We start from the raw sequence: 18309 nt of genomic DNA, 5'->3' as shown, positions 1-18309 counted from the left end.
CCTGCGAAAACCAGTTTAGTGTATTTAAGGAAGAGGTATTTTGGAGTTGGTTGCTCATATCTGCGGCAAGGGTGTGATGCATAGCTACGAGAGAGAGAGGAAGAGAGAGAGAGAGAGAGAGAGAGAGAGAGAGAGAGAGAGAGAGAGAGAGAGAGAGAGAGAGAGAGAAAGAGAGAGAGAGGGTGTTAGAGAGAGAGGGGAAACGGTGACATTCAAAGAAAGAATAACTGAAAGCAAAGCTGACCATGCATAACAAAGTAGGTTCAGACGCTAAAATGTACTCAATCGGCATAATTTATTTATCCATAGAATATAGTCTATACTGTTTGATAAAACATGCCAACTTTAACATAAACTCTCTGAAGGACAGTATGTCATAACTACCACACAATACTAGAAAGTGGTATGTTACTAATAAATATACATATCAGCATCAAATTCAATACATATACGGTTTTGGATATGAAGGTCGCATACCCTAGACCCTATACCCTAGGTATAACTGCAAGGGGGGCGTAAAAGTACACCTTTGTTACATATGATGCTCCATTACTCTGCATTCGTATAATAATAATAATAATAATAATAATAATAATAATAATAATAATAATAATAATAAACTACGGTACAATCACGTCATACACCTAAAGCAAAATATGTTTCTTTAACGCTGTTTCAAGACAGTCGGTATTCTGCGCAATCTGTGCCGTAGCTCTGCTTTAAAAAAAAAAAATGCAACCTTTCATTCAGAAATAGGCATTCTACAAATGCTGTCAATACAGGACCTAACACAGATCAAACTACATACAGTTAAGATAATGTTTCTATAGCTTTCTCCGAGGACTAAAACACGTCTATTCAATCTTCAATTTTACAGCGCTAAACAATTTTACACATTAGCTTATCCAAATAAGTACACAACTAAAAACAAGATATAAAAAATTAATTACCAGGTCCCGATTCCCTTTGCCCAAAGCCTGACGATCAAGTGTGTTTTTTTTTTTTTTTTTTTGTTTTTTTTTTGCAGTCCTATAGTTCTTGCTATTGAGGGTTATTTCTCGGTTAACATTGCTAATAATGTTGCAGAACGACTGACTCGCACTTAATATTCTGCCCATTGGGTCTGCTGATAAATCTCAGCTCTGACGTCAAAAGTGCTCACTACAGTCATGATCAAGTCCCAAGTCTGTGAATCAGAGAGGCTGTGATCAGAATAATAATAACGGTTTCTCTTCACTACAGGAATTTCATTCATAACGTTTCTCAAGGCATTGTAGCAGACACCCTCCACACAAGGTCATTCAGCACGACTGCCGGCTGCAGAGGTACCGGTTTCCTACAGTCATTGGTCATTATCAGTCGTGACTTTACACTCTCGTGTCCTGCTACGAAATTCGTTTGAAGACCGGGGTTAAACAACACATTGCCAGTATTCGCTACTATTAAAACACACATTGAATATTTAGATAAGCCGTCTATTCCTTGTATTATCATTTGTATTTTTTATGCAGCTAATTGTATTTTGGTGTTAAATATGCCGCAATATAGATTATGATCTCCTAGCTAATGTGGTCGGCAGCCTCTGTTTTCTACAGAAAATACAATATGTTTGCTTAATTCATTGTTTAACTTATTGGCAGGTTGTCATTGGTCTTAAAGACTACCTGGTTAGACTGGATACAGATGTTTGGCTGCTGAAACGTGATACGATTACAAACACTAGTATTATATATCTTGCCACTGAAATAGTAGCGTTTTAGTACCTGTATTTTCTTAGTGACAACATATTAATTTGACGAATATAGACTTCAGTGAGACAACACATGCGCAGAAATAGTAATATGAAACACATCTTAGTAAATTGCAATTCTGAATTGGAAGGAATATAACTGGGCGGAATACATTATTGTTCTTAGAATGACGTATTTACCAGTGTATTCATTTTAAATCAACATTCTCCATTATAAATTAATCAAACGATGCAACTAGTTTCCGGCCTTAACTTTTTTTCTTTTTTTACATAAACTGAGTATATTATTATTATTATTATTATTATTATATTATTATTATTATTATTATATTATTATTATTATTATTATTATTATTATTATTAAAAAAAAAAAACAAAACAAGAAGAGTCTAGCAATATAACCGAAAGGTAACTATTCCTCTCGGGGTTTACAGGAAAGTGAAACAGCACTGGACAGCGACATGCTCGCTGTTCTACCAGGGTTTGTGAAGAACAGTGAATGAACGCACTGCCATTCGTTTTATTATAAATAAATAAATAAATAAATCCCACAATGTTTTCCCTGAAAAAAAGGGTACATTCTTAGAATCCTCCATTACTCCCACGTGAACTGATTGCCATCACTGACTGTAGTTCACATGGAAATCAAACGTGAATAAAACGTGAGTACTAGTGTACATGCACGCTTATGTCTGGTGCCTGTGGATCAGGAAAGACGCGAGCAGAATAATAATGGACCTTTTACTACGGCGCTGCTTCTGTTTCCTGCATAGCCTTTCTCGCAGACGGAAGCCAATGCATAGTTGTAGGGGCTTCTTTCAAGGTTGCTGTTTTTATATTACACTCATAGAGAAAACGGTTCCTTAATATTATATTGAGAGCCAAACCTTTTAAGTGGGTGCTTCTGTACACCTTTATTTGGTTAAGGTTCAAGAAAGCTTCAAAAATACATACGCGCGCGCGCACACATACACACACACACACACACACACACACACACACACACACACACACACACACACACACACATTATTATTATTATTATTATTATTATTATTATTATTATTATTATTATTATTATTATTATTATTATTATTTTCCAGTAAAGTGCTTTGACCTGGCATTGCCATGAAAGGCGCTATATAAAAAAATTAAAAAAGATTGACTGATTGATTGATTGATTGATTGATTGATTGAACTATTGTAACCTGGCCAAATGATAGAAAAAAGCATTCCAACAATGTAAAATTGTTGCTCTGTTCAGATTATTTTATAAATGTTATTATGTGATACAATTAAACAAATGTAGAATATTTAAGTTATTTGATGTGTTATTTTATTCTTAATAGAGCAACAATGATGGTACTCTGTTGTGTACTGCACAGCTAATGTGGCACTGCAGCACTAATTGGAAGGCCGATGTGCACTATGACGTGGCTGCTTGTGTTTTCAGATGATCTTCTTCAGATTGGGTTCGGGTTAAGTCATATAATATATAACTCGCATGTTCTTCATCTTTTTATGATGTTTACAGTTGTTCTGTTTACAAGGTTTGAGTACTGTCGTTCCAATATTGATTTGTAATCGTTTTCTCTGCAATAGAATCCACCTGACAATATCTGATCCAGTAGAATCTTAAATACCAGCTCTTTCTGAGACTTCCTGACTCCAAAGAAATCATCTCATCTTAGACCCACTATCAGTTAAAATGGTGGTTCACTTTAATGCTAACACTACCAAATGCGTAAAGAGGCAATATCCAATGCCTTAAGAAAATCTGTAAGAGTCTCACAATTCAATTATTCTACTTTTGATCAGTTTTAATTCTTGACTTTATGGTACAGTGCTAAAAAAAAGTTTATGAACCCCAGTGATTATGGAAATTCCGTAGTTTTACCATGATAGCCTTCTTGAATATCCAGCAGGGTTTATATTAACCAATTTCATGTCTTTTGAAACAAAATTATGTATGAATTAGACAAACAAATGAGTAATTAAGATTCAGGGTATGTGAAAAAGTAAGTGAACCCCTGGTTTTATCAGCTCAATTAAGAGGATAATTAGAATCAGGTGTTTAAATCATTAGATAGATCTTGAAATGTGAGTTTGGGAGGATCCACCCTATATAAAGATCAGAAACTTTGTGAGTTTGGTCATCACCGTACAGTTGTGTGGAAACACGTCACGCCAAGATCAAAAGAAATCTCTGAGGACCTCAGAAAAACAGTTATTTATGCTCATCAGTGTAAAAAGGGTTAAAAAAAACATTTCTAAGGATTTGGGGCTCCACTGTCAGACAGAAAAGGAGAAAGTTCAAGACCACAGTCACTCTACCCAGTAGTAGTCATCCTACCAAAATCTCTTCAAGAACAAACCGGAAAATCATCAAGGAAGTCACAAAGAACCCCAGAGTAACATCCAAGGATCTGCAGGCCACTCTCGCCTTGGCTAATGTGAGTGTTCATGACTCAACTATCAGAAAAAGACTTTATAAAAAAGAGTTATATTAACAAACCATTACCGCCATGCCAAGTTAACACTGTCAAGAAAACAAAACATTGCTGTTAAAAAGCTTTAAATAAATAACTAATTTAGGTTATTAGGTTAATATATGATCATATTCACAGCATCCGGATAGAGCATGGTCAGTGTGCAGAGAACAGCATTGCAGATTCCACAGATCTGATGCAAATCACAGGATAAGACCATCCATGAGGTTTACAATCATGTAATTCCATAGTCATGATTTTATACATACAATTAATAGAATTTGATTAGAATCTGTTTTACACACAGTAAAAATTAACCGTGATTTGCAATTCAGTAAATAATGTACAGCGTCCTATATGCCTTCATTCACGCATTATTTGAATGTATTGCTTCATACAGTTTTAAAGGGATGGTTGCTCTATTAAGTTAAGGCAATCAATATAATGCAAATCAAGTAAGCTTTTTGATTAATACCAGTAAAACCCAGTGCTGCAGAATTATTACTACACTTAATTCCTTTAGGGAAGATTGGGAGGAAATCAGCAGCGTCCTTTGTTCTCCAGAATGACTTTTGAGACCTGTGTGTATACTATATAGATATAATATATTCATATATATAATATATATATATATATATATATATATATATATATATATATATATATATATATATATATATATATATATATATATACAAGAATCCAGATCAGTGGATTGTGGGCTCCAGGGAAGATGCATGAGGCTTGCTCTTCAAATCATTTCCGCACAATTCTGGCATTATATGTACATGAAAAGCTTAATGAAATTCATTTCACTGGCTCCCAAGATAGAGTCTCTTTAGAACATCCAATCAGAAACCCCATAGGAACCATAGCCATGTTTAGGTACAATTGGATTACCCATTCTCTAGATGTATTAAGAAATGAAAGTACAAGCAACTCCACTACTGTACTGTATACCTCTGTTTTGTGAGATATGCATCCCTTGGTTGGGTGGATAGGGGTGGTGAGTTAATAATACATTTGCTCAATAGTGTCTGGTAGTTCTTCAATGCAGGAATGTCATCAGCTGCATTTGCACACAGAATGTTCACATTGTCAAAGTGCTTCTCTTTTTCTTTCCCTTGCATCTTTCGAGCCATCTGGCACCAAAGCAACCTGTCCAAAAAGCACCTGCCTATTCTGCATATGCCAGGGATTAAAAACAAACAAACAAACAAACAAACGCCTGATGCCAATGGAGCGAGCCTTTTACTCTGAACAGGGATGTGAAAATTGAAGCATGCATTCCATTTTCAGTGCACAAAAAACTTTGAATCAACCTTTCTATTTTTATCTCCCGAAGCCCCATGGAGCAGCCAAGTGTATGAATCAGAGAGCAGGTGATTGGAATAACAATGTGCTCAGTGCTGTTCATTGATAACATTCTCCAAGCTGCAGCTGGGTTCTGGAGAGACTGTACTGCTCTACAGAAGCTTCTTAGGCTCAGTGTAGTTCATTCATTACTCAGTCCTACTACAGCAATGGTTTTCAACTGTACCCCTTCTATCTGGAGGTTTCAGCTCAAGAACCCCTTTTTTGCACTGAATGGTTGCAATAAATGGCAGAATTAGTCTGACGTTATTATATATTATCATATATATATATATATATATATATATTTATATATATATATTACCCCCCTATATATATCTACTTAAATACAGTATTGTATATGTAATAACTTTTTGGGAACTATCCAAAACTGGTATGCTTTTTGTTATTACCTTCTTAATAATTCCGAAACGACAATATTTGGGAATTCTTCAAAAACCCTTCTTTGAAATTAGGTCTACAAACGAATGTTTGCTGTAAATAATCCAAAATCCAATTTACTTACCACTTACCATCTCAGCATAATTGTGTCCTATTTAAAATGTTTACAATATCAAAAACATTAACTTCAATATAAAATTATAATAACTAACAATGATACACTTTTTATTGTAGCCAACATGAAAATGTTCCAAATGCACCCTGTATAACTTTCTATTGCTTTGTTCTGTAGGCTATTTTGTGTTTTCTTCCTTCTTTTTCTTTTGCAAGTATGAAATGTATCCATTTTTGATGCACATGATTGTCTAGTTTAACTCTATCAAACACTGAAAACAAATTCAAACAGCCACTATTGTTGTTACTAACATACAGCCATGCCATCAGAGTGGAAATCCGCTCAATCAAAATCATGTGCATGCAGGTGGATTTTGAAACCACAACCAGGCTGTAATCTTTGAGCTGCTGAACAAAAATAAAACATTTATGCACAGTGGTTTAGAGATAATATTTAATACTGTTGAAAAAAAATCAATTCAAGATCATTATTTTCTTTTACTTTCATGTTTATTTTTTGCAGTCGCCCTATGACTCTTCGAAGTACCCCAAGGGACTGCTTTTTAAAACTTTGAATCTGGATAACAGGATCAAAATGATTCAGATAAAGTAAACTCGATCACAGAATATAGAATTACAAACAGCCTTCCCCATTCCATTCAAATCATGTGACAATGTGACCTTTCAACTCTGCTAGTCCCGCCTACTCTCTCGGCCTATAGAAATTAGTAGGTTGGAGTTCTAAGACTAGATGTTTTTATAAAGAATGTTGAAGTTTAATATAAGTCATTGAGAAAGGTTATTCATATTAATCATTAAAAAAATAAAATAAATCCCTACCTTTATTTTCTTAAAAACATTAACATACATCTTTGCTGTGAAATATTTAAGATATTCACTGTGACAGAGTCCTGGAAATGTTAGTAAATGTAAGATACATAGAATTGACTTTACCTTTGCTGTATTCTAGTATGTCTGTATTGTAGATATAGACTTTTAAACATAATCCAGATTGATATTTATAGAAATCAGCTCGGGAATACCTTTCTCATTTTTTGCTCAGGAGTCATAAACATCAGAATGTATCCAGTTCATGCTCCCTCCTTAACATGCTGGTGCTCTGACAGAAATGAGATCCTGGAAAAATGTGGCAAAAGGTGTTGTGATCAGATGAGACAAATAGGGAACTTTTTGGTCTAAATGCCAAACGTTATGTTTGCTGCAGACCCAAGAAAGCACATCTCCCACTCAACACCATCCCAACAGTCAAGCATGGCGATGGCAGCATCATGCTATGGGGATGCTTCTCCTCAGTAGGGACTGGAAAGCTTGTTAGGATTGAAGGAAAAATGGATGGAGCAAAGTACAGGCAAATACTAGCGGAAAACCTGTTTCTGTCTGCTAAAGACTTCAAACTGGGGGCGAAAATTCACCTTTCAGCAGGACAATGATTCAAAGCACAAGGCCAAAGCTGCACTGGAGTGGCTTAAGAATAAGAAAGGGAATGTCCTTGAGTGGCCCAGTCAAAGTCCTGACTTGAATCCTATTGAGAATCTGTGGAAAGACTTGAAAACTGCTGTCCATAAGCGATCCCCAAGCAACTTGAGAGATCTTGAGCAAATCTGCTAAGAAGAATAGGCACAAATTTCACCAAGCAGTGTGTAAAGTTGGTAGAGACTTACTAGTTGGTAGAGACTTACTGGTAGAGACTTGCAGCTGTAATTGCTGCCAAAGGTGCTTCCACCAAATATTGAGTTGACGGGTCTGAATACTTATGCAATCGACATATTTCAGTTCTTTGTCTTTAGTTTTTGCTGACATTTACAGTAATTTGTCATACCCTTCGAAGTCTTCAGTTTGAGCATTCAAGTTTTGAATAAAACATTACGTTTAAAAAATGTGCATGTATCATTTTGTAATTTCACAAAATGGGACACCATAGGAAGGGTCTGAATACTTTTGCAAGGCACTGTATTTATGTGTTAACTAGTGCTGTTGTTAATGCACATTTACAGCTTTGTTTTTATCATGGTGCTTGCGATTGTCTTGCCTCATCATGAATCTAAATGACATATTTGATCTCAAGAGTTTTTAAGTATTTTGGGGCTTTTAAAGATCAGTTATAGTGTACATCATATCCAGCTGCAATCCCAAGTAAGACATGTGAAATGTGTATTTGTTATAGCTGTTGGCATGTTCTGAATGCTGTACTGCAGGTCTCAGCATGTATTGCCCTTGAGCTCTTAGGTTGCACACAAAATGACGCTGCAGTGCGGTACGAATGGCTGCGTAGAGGGCTGGAAATTCAGTGGCAAAACATTTGTGGATGTTAAACAGTGACCTTGTTCATCTAATGCTAAGTTTCCATCTGCCACTGGGACTGCCTTGAAAGGGATTATTTCCATCAGCAGAAGATCGAGGTCAAATCAATTTCAGTTGGAACAGCCCCAGTTAGGATTGCGGGCTGCCAGAACCCCATCTCTCTAACTACGACTGACGAGCATCCAATGCACGGGACAATCTCTGACTGCAGAAAAAAATATGTTGGCTGAACAGAAAGACTGTGAAGTTACCGTCAGGGAAATATTGGAGGCTGGTGATATAATAAATAAATAGCTATCATACAAAACGTATATAATTGACTTTTGTTTAAAGTCTGGTTGCAGATTGGATTGTAGACTTTATTTATTTAGTTACCTTTGGATTTAAGGGGTGTGTAGTATAGATTTTTCATGAGCTATGCTTTAGGTTTGGAATATTGCAACTTTAGGAATGAGGCTTGCTCAGTTGTCTCTTGACTCCTCCCATGTCTTGATGGGCTCAGGGTTTTGATTGGTTCATCAGGATCATGACCAAGGTGTGATACTATGTTAATGCCCAATGGTTATCTGGGTACAATAAGGATGGTGAGTACACATGAAAGTTGTACCTCACATTTCCACATTACCACCATGCAGAGTGCATATCTCCATGGAGAAACCTGGAAAAACATGTGACACTTACCAACCAAAACATTCTCGTTAGATTGTTCATAGTAGGATGGTAGCGGTAAATCTCTAGCATTCCAAATGTACTTCTTGTTCCTGAGTTTTGTGACTCATATATATAAAATCCTTCTTTAGCATCAAATGGAGAGCAAGAATTTACAGAGTTAGACTTTTCCTGAGTGTGCTTCCTTTATCTTAAGCAAAGGCTTACTGTACATTTGAACTAAAGAGGTCTTTTTTTTCTTAAATTTCAAAGAAGCAATTATAGATCATCAAAAATGTAAGCACCTGTTTTGAAATATCTCATTCTGTATCACGACTCTTAAAGAGAAAGAATTTTAAATGCCCTTTGAGCTTTTTTTTGTTGTTGTCGTCATTACCATTTTTATGATCATCAGGAGTAGTGTGACATAGGAAAATGCTATGAACTGTGTTGAATAGCCCAGCTCCTTTTCCAAGTTACCAGGACTAACTTCACTTGCACTCTTCCGGCAATGCCATATCCATGGTTGTCCAGCAATATTGATATGTAGAACAGATCCCTTATACAAGTATACTGCACTAAATTTACACAGTTATTTTCACCATGCTTTCCTAAGGTTATGCTATGCAATTACCGTAGTTTATCTTTACCATGTTTTTAATATGCTTTACCATACCTCGCGGGGCTTTTACAGGTCTTACCTATGCTTTACTTTGCTTTCACTATGCTTTATTAAACTGTTATTCTTTTACACCCTTAAAGGAGATATCCCAGCATAGTAGCTACAGCACAGAATATCATACAAGCATACAACTAACTCTCTGTATAAAATGCTGTTGTTTTTGAGCCCTCCCCACAGTAATGGATCAGAACTCTGGCACTTGCAAGCCAGGAAGGACTGGTACAGATACATCACAATACAACTAGCAGTCACAACAAGAAATACCCTGCCTACCTAAATTTTGCACAAGCATCATGTTATGAAAACTTGATTTCGAATTAAGTGAATTAGGTTCTCAGTACAGTCCTGCACAGATGTCACTTGCTTGTCATCCAGCTTGCATGCTCTTAGCAGTACTTACTAGAGCCCAGTTTTAAAGAGTAAGGAGCTTCACGTTGTGTTTTTTCTTTTTTCTTTGCTGTTCTTGCACCTCATCATCATTCTGAATGATTCTTAATGCAGTTGCTCAAATACTGTTTTTTTTAATTTATGTTTTCATTCGTCTGTGTTGAGGTGCTTTGATTGTGTGTTTGGGAGCTATCTAGCACACAGCAGTGTATTGCTAGACACATGGCACACAACAAGAACTGAAGAGCAGCTCCTGAGCTCAGATCAATGCACTGCAACACACACAGATATTGTGTTCTTTTTTAAACACACTGTATTTGAGTAATTGCATTAGCATCATAAACAGATGAAACTGGGATGAACATGAACAAAGGAACAGCAACAAAGGAGAGGATTTTTAAAGGCTTTTACTCCAAAAAGTGAATTATTCATGTGGATGCTTTGGACAGCTAGTTCTCCATCTCTTGATTACATCTGCATAGTTTAGGAAATACCATTTTCAGAAAAACACATACACAAATGAAGCCCTCATGTTAAAGGCATAGCCGACTTGCAGTACATCAGGGAGATGCAGCTTTTATATAAAACAAAATGCTCATCAGAGTATAAATCATTCATGTGAGGCCTTGCCCTTTTACACAAGTGTGTGCTGGGTATGCGGGTCTGTGTTTGATATCTAAGGGAAATGTAGCTGATGCAGTGGGTGACTTTTAGCCTTTCTAAAATATATGCAAAAATCATTAAGCAGCTCATTTTCACCTTCATTAAACCCAATTCCTATTCTTTGTTCTAGTTTCTGCAGACGCTTACTCAAGCAATACTGCCATTAAAGGTTGTAGTTTGTATCACACAATTAGGGCAGTAAAAGACACTGCAATGCACTTTATTCACAGATAACTTGAGGAACTTTTGGAAAGTGTGACCCATCTGTATTTGGAGCCATAAAAACATTTTCAGAGCATTTTCTGCAGTCCAACATCTTCATTTCTTAATACCCCCCTTCCTTGAGAACAATTTGGACAATGAGTAATCTGACGTAAATTATTAAAATTACATTTCTATTCATTAAAAGAAAAAGAAACACAACAACATTGGTTCATTTAAAATGATACCATTTGCAACTTGAATTAAGAACCCGTCAATGAATGGAGTGTATGTACAATATGTTGATAAAGACAAACGTTTTATTTTGTGGGTTGTACAATGACTGTTGCGGGTCTGTGGGTTTTAACATCTGAGTCTGATTCATGAAATGCAGGTCACTTGGGTGGTTTGTTTAACATCATTAAGACCCACCCTAGACCAGCAGTTCTCAAATGATTTCTAACTAAGACACCTGCTATAGCTCCTTTTTAATAACAAGCTTGTCAGAAACATACATTCCTCACCAGAGACAACCAACAAATGAGCCCTCAGTGAGTCCCACTGACCACTGTGCTAGACAGCTTCTGAGAGCCTCATTAGAAAGGTACGACTGCCCCCTTCACACAATAGACAGGTAGAGGCTGAGACGCCAATAGGCTGCAAATGAGGTGCAGACAGAAAAGGGTTACATTACTGAGCTAAAGAAGAGAGATCATTACGCTCTGGGCAGTCTCATGGTAGATGGAATTTAATTAGAAATTAGAACGCCACTCTCAGCAAATCAAAGTGTCGTCCTGTGCAACGTTGACTGCCATTAACTATGTATTGTGTTTTTTCTTATTAAAACATGATTTTTTTAAATAAATTAATACATACAGTTGACTCATATAATTGTGATCTCACTTCATTGTCATATTGCACCCAGAGTGCTCTTGAGCAGATACTCTTGCACCATAAGAGACAGGGTCATATTAACTTACAGTGTTAAGTACTGCATATTTAGATGCAGACATCTGTGAAACATTTCCATTGGCTTCTGGGACTGACCTGCAAGTGAATTGAAATTAGTCTGGTTCATTTCTATCAGCACCAGATCAAATAAATTTTATGTTTTTAAAATAGGTTTATAACCTTCTTAACTATCTTAAAAAGCATTGGAACACAACAGTTGGAATTCATTAAAACCGAGATTTTAGAAAATGTTTTTATAATTATGTTATGCTAGATGACAAACATCCTTGCATTAATCTGAAATACAAATCCAAGCTATCAAATTTAATGGTATAAATTTACTCATAAAAAAATATGTTTTGCCAAAAAACATTAAATTAACTCAATAACGTATATTTACTGTGTGTAATGAAGCAGTGAGTACAGTACATTCACAGAAAAAAAAAAAATCAACATTAGCAAACCAATATTACCTATATTAGGGTAAATAGAGTGCTTTACAAACCAGGGGTAGAAGACTGCTACATTACATCTATTGGAACTGAGAACATCTCAGCATACTTGTGGACCAGCTGGGGGTATTTGTTTCATTGCAATTGAAACTATTCTGCAGATTATCTTTAGTGCTGTCCTCCAGTTAGTACACTATTGTTAATGTGCTGCTACAGTAGATGACCTCTTACTGCTACAGGTAATAGCATGCCGGTCTCAATCAATGACAGAATGACAAAGCCTCAGAGAGGAAATTATCTTTGCAGAATAGTAATATGCTGGTGGTTACTTGACAATTGAAATCCAAACAAAAGTAGGCTACAAAAAGTAGTGAAATAATTATTTGTAGTAAAACTCATTTAAAAAAAAAAAAAAGAAACTACAGCTATGGCTAAATATTTGCATCATCCTATATAATTAACTAATTTTGCTTCAGAAAGTCAAATGAAACCTGCTGAATAATATTATATTAACATATTGAATTACACACCGCTTTGTAGTTTTCCATATACTGAACGAAAAACTGACAAAAATTGAAAAATGTGACATTTCGAAATCTAACATGAAATACTGTACTGCTATTATTGCTTCCAGTACACTTTTGCAATATCATTTTGTAGTTAAAAAAAACAACATTGTTTTACCTCAAATTGTTCTTGATAAGGAACCTAGCTCAGGTTTTATACAAGCAGGTAATTTGACCTTTTTCTAATATCTTGACTAGCAAATGTCACCACTTCTATGACAGGTGGTGCTGCCCCCTCTCTTAGCAGCCAAATGCAATTAACTGCCAATGGAATGGAAAGACAAAGTCTGGACGCGTACCACAAACCAAATCAAAGACAAGTGCCTTACCTTTCAACTGAAGAACAAGCTCAGCAGTTGAGAGGTAAGTATGTGCCTTATGCTGATGTCAGTATTATGAACTCATCAGCTGCTAGGAAGAGATCCATTACATACACTTACACTTATCCATCGCTTATCCTAGTGCAGAAACACAGGTGCCCTGCCACCTGCTCCTGGAGTTTTAATATTGGGCATCACCGTGCCTGCTCGCCGCCGCCCAGAATCTGGAGTGACTTCAAAGAATCACATCTTTTGCAAGTCAGCACACATGCTATATCTTATACTGCAAAGAACACTGACGTGTAATTAGCTGTTTCAACCACAGGGGTCAGGATTCTTTCCCATAGGGGTGCCACTTTAATGAATTGGTATCTCAAGTAAGGGCTGAATGCAAACCGCACAGATCAAAGACAAATACCTCACTATTAAACTACAGACCAACTGCATGTTGTATGATGATGTCAGTGTTATTCATTCAACAGCTTCCAGGGAGAGATTCATTGCACAAAGGGGGCATATTTTTGCACTTGGCTCCCTAAACAAACTGGAAGTTGGACAGTGCCTGTTTTCTAATGAAATGCGATGCACAGAAGGGCATTGAAGAATGTACTAAATAATCACCCAGGAATTACATTGTAGTATAAAATTGAACTCGATTTGGGACATTGCCGCTTTAAAAGCAGTTTATCATCAAGTTTGTATTGTTGATTTGATTGGACACAGTATATTCACTATGTAAATGGAACAGCCGCATTGACTTTAAAAAGCACTCATATGCAGTCAGTAGAACATTTGCTTTGCACAGATAATCTATATCTTATTACCTCCTCCAGTCTCTTCACAAAGCACACAATCAGGTGTTATCCGCACTCGGGCCTTGCAGGGAGTGTAGAATATTAGCATGATAAGATTGGGCTAAAAATAGCAAATAAAGGATTAGCAATAGGAATTCAGAGATTTATTGCATCATAATAACAAACCATTTGAAACCATTCAATTGCTTATGAAAACAACATGAGGAAGATTTGAATGATCTGTGGGTGCCAATCCTCTTCATCTTGCTGTATGGGTGTACAGTCACGCTAGCCTCTGTAAAGCATGCACTCATTTCCAGTCTGGTCCGCAGAGGGGACAGGGGGAGTGAGTTGGATTTAAATGTGGTGAGGCCCGTGCTAAGCGGATAGCGGTGCTGTGTACAGCTGGACTGTGTGGAGGGTCAACGGTGTATTGCTCACAGACTGATTATTTCAGCTCTGAATCTCAGTAGTCTGCTCACAGATGGTGTAGGGATCCAGGCTTGTGCTCTGGTGTTCGGAACTATTTTCCTTCAACTGTGTTGCTTGTTATAGCAACTCAGGTGCCTAAAAGAGGACTAACGGGTGTTGTTTTACTACTAGTGAGCTACAATACTTAACATACTTTTTGTATGCATATAATCCAATTTGTTCAGCTTTTTGTAACAGTTAAACGTGTAATATATATATATATATATATATATATATATATATATATATATATATTATATATACAGTGGCTCTCAAAACTAATCACACTCTTGGACTTTTCCACATTTTATTGTGTTACAACATGGAATCAAAATAGATTTAAATAGGAGTTTATTGCCCTGTAGCCACTACACAAAAAAGTCCATAATGTCCCACAGTGAAAAAAATAAAATCTACCAGGTTGTCACTTTTTTATTTAGATGGTTTAACAAGATTTAATTAAGTTTATACACACCTTTGTCACAACCTTTGCTATGACACACCTAAATAAGCTCTGGTGCAACCAATTGTCTTTCGAAGTCACATAATTAGTTGAATGGAGTCCACCTGTGTGCAATTAATGTGTTTCACATGATTTCAGGTTAAACATACCTGTCTCTGGGAGGTCCCACACTTGGTTAGTAAATTTCCTAACAAAAACTACATCATAAAGATGAAAGAACATTCAAAGCAAGTCTGAAATAAGGTTCTTCAAAAGCACCAATCAGGGGTAGGATATAAGAACATTTTCAAGGCATTGAATATCCCCCGGAGCACAGTAAAGTCCATTATTAAAAAATGGAGAGAATATGGCAATTGTTAATCTGTCTAGAATAGGCCGTCCTCTCAAACTGAGTATCTGGGCGAGAAGGGCGCTAGTCAGGGAGGCCATCAAGATGCCTATGGCAACTGTAAAGGAGTTACAGTTTTCCACAGCTGAGCTGGGACACACTGTGCATACGGCAACAATAGCCTGGGTGCTTCAAAAAACTGGCCTTTATGGGAGAGTGGCAAAAACAAAGCCATTGTTGAAAAAAATTCACATCAAATCTTGGCTAGAGTTTGCCAGAAGGCATGTGGGAGACTCTGAGACCAAGTGGAAGAAGATTCTATGATCAAAATAGAGCTTTTTGGCCTCAATGCTAAGTGCTATGCTTGTCCTCAGAACACCAAAGCCCGGACCTCAATCCAATTTAGAATATGTGGAAAGAGTTGAAAATTGCTGTTTACCAAAGGTCCCCATCCAACTTGATGGAGCTTGAGCAATTTTGCAAAGAAGAATGGACAAAAATTGTAGTGTCCAGATGTGCAAAGCTCAATCAAATATTGACTCAAGGGGGTGAATACTTATGCAATCAATTATTTTCTGTTTTGTATTTGTAATTAATTTAGAACAATATGTAGATTTCATTTTTCACTTTGACATTGTGACTTTTTTGTGTTGATCGGTGGCAAAAACTCTAATAAATCCATTTTGATTCCATGTTGTAACACAATAAAATGTTGAAAAGTCCAAGGGAGGTGAATACTTTTGAGAGCCACTGTGTATATATATATATATATATATATATATATATATATATATATATATATATATATATATATATATATAGATGGCCTTCAGTGAGTTACAGGAAAATAATTCCATGTAGGGTTTCTGTGACTTCATAAATTATGAGACCGAAGGTCGAGTAATTTATAAACTGTCACAGAAACCTAAGTTGGAATTGTATAATACATGGATACCCTTGTTTAACAGGACGAGGAGTCCTGTAAATGTATTTGTTTATTTTTAGAACGGGGTACCCCTCCGACCCTGTGCAGTTTATTATTTTGCATTAGTTTTATTATTATTATTATTATTATTATTATTATGATGATGATGATGATGATGATGATGATGATGATGATGATGATGATGATGATGATGATGATGATTTATTGTATTTATGTATTTTTAAATGACAGCGTAGCCGTGCGTTTGTTTTGTATTCTTCTTCTTCTTCTTCTTCTTCTTCTTCTTCTTCTTCTTCTTATTATTATTATTATTATTATTGTGATGATGATTTATTGTATTTATGCATTTTTAAATGAATGCATAGCCGTGCATTTGTTTTGTTGTTTTTATTTTAATGCATTCTGGCAGAGGCGAGGTCTGCAGCTTATCCTCTGCCAGGAGTATTTAAAAACCTTGTGCAGAAGGTGGCCATATCCTGAATCAAGTGATTTAATTTGTTGCTAATTGGGAGATGGTCACCTGCATAAAAGCTTGCAGCGCTCTGCAGTCGTGGTGGGAGTAGAGAGGAGAAGTACAGGAGAGCGAGAGGAGAAAGAAAACTGAAAAAGAAAAACAAACACAAACCTAGGAACAGTGAAAGCGATCTGCCCAGCCTGACCTGTGTTTGGTGTTTTTGTGTTTAAATATTTATTTTATTTTGTTATTTAAATAAACGGCGCACGCTGTGTCTTTTTGCCCTGCAGTCACTTTGTTTGTTTTTGGTTCCTGCATTCTGGCCTGAAGTCACCACATCGGCCACCCTGTCACACGTTCATTGTGGGATCACCAGCTCCTCCTAGACTCAGGCCGGAAAAGGTACTGCAGTTTTTTGCAAAAAGCAGCAGAGGCAACAGCAGCAACCACAGCAGAGCAAGAGGTGGTGGTCCCGGGTGCCAACTCAGTTTGGACCCCCAGACTGGGCGACTGAGCAGGAACAATGGAGGGCTGAAGGGGTCCCAATGTGCATTGCCTGTGGCGAGTTTGGGCACTACCCTTATGGGGACCCACAGTATGAAAAGGCATGGAACCAGGGTCTGGTGGGGGACGCTGCAGAGTGGTTCTGGGAGGTGAATCAGACCTAGCCATCTCCAGCACCCAAGAGGGAGGAGGCTGAGCATCCACAGCCCAAAAGGGGGAAGGCCGAACGTCCACAGCCAACGTCTCCAGTAGCAGAGGGAAAATACGAGCTAGTTCCGCCTCCACCACTGTGGGAGGACTGCTTGCAGCTCCCACCTGCACCAGCAGAGGGAGAATACCTGCTGGTTCCACCTCCACCACTGTGGGAGGACAGCTTTCTACTCCTACCTCCACCAGCAGGGGGAAAATACCTGCTGGTTCCACTTCCACCTCCGTGGGAGGACTGCTTGCCACTCCCACCACCACCACCAGAGGGAGAGAAGCAGGAGCTGCCTCTCCCTGTACCCCTAGAAGGACCAGGATAGGATGATTGAGGTCCTCAGCATCCCCTGCATATGCTGCTGAGTGGAGCATGGGGAAAAACCGCCTGGCCACAGTGGTCATGAAGAAGATCAACTCCAGCACCCCAGCTAGTTTTGATTCCTTCACTAGGGGGAAAAGTGGAGCTCCCACTGCCGTCTTCATGCCGTCTTTCCGCTCCGTTCAGGGATGTCACTCCCGCTCTGCTCAGGGATGCCACGTCTGGATCACCTGGGGTTGCCTGCTGCTCCGCATCGCCTGAGGTTGTCTGCTGCTCCGCACCACCTGAGGCTGCCTGCTGTGACACTTTGCCTGGGAGAGCTGTTTCTTTTGTGTCTCCTGTCTCGCTTCGTCTGGGGTATGTTAGGGACTATTTTCCTCAGCGGAATGTTAACTGACGAAATATCAGAAGTTCAAGGTAACTATAGCTTTTAAAGTGTTTTTTTTTAAAGAGAAAATAAATAAATAAATAATTTTCTAATAGCAATAGAGCCCTCTTGATGCGGGCTCTACCGTGTGGTAGTCGACGG

General features: G+C 37.5%; 1 protein-coding gene across 1 annotated transcript in view; it reads right to left on the bottom strand.

Moving 5' to 3' along the window:
* The window catches only part of LOC121317904 (G-protein coupled receptor 12-like), a 2038-nt gene extending 1019 nt beyond the window's left edge, over window positions 1-1019 (bottom strand). Inside the window, exons 1-2 of the mRNA XM_041253996.1 lie at window positions 951-1019; window positions 1-84 (exon numbers count right to left, since the gene is read on the bottom strand). The exon at window positions 1-84 is cut by the window's left edge and continues 1019 nt beyond it. Of these exons, the coding sequence (XP_041109930.1) occupies window positions 1-82 (82 nt within the window). The 5' untranslated portion in view covers window positions 83-84; window positions 951-1019. The remainder of the gene's footprint in view (window positions 85-950) is intronic.
* Between the last annotated feature and the right edge of the window lie 17290 nt (window positions 1020-18309).

This window comes from Polyodon spathula, chromosome 7 (assembly GCF_017654505.1).
Source record: "Polyodon spathula isolate WHYD16114869_AA chromosome 7, ASM1765450v1, whole genome shotgun sequence".
In the NCBI taxonomy this organism is placed as follows: Eukaryota; Metazoa; Chordata; class Actinopteri; order Acipenseriformes; family Polyodontidae; genus Polyodon; species Polyodon spathula.
Note: the sequence above shows the minus strand (reverse complement) of the source record. Positions and strands in the feature narration are given on the sequence as shown.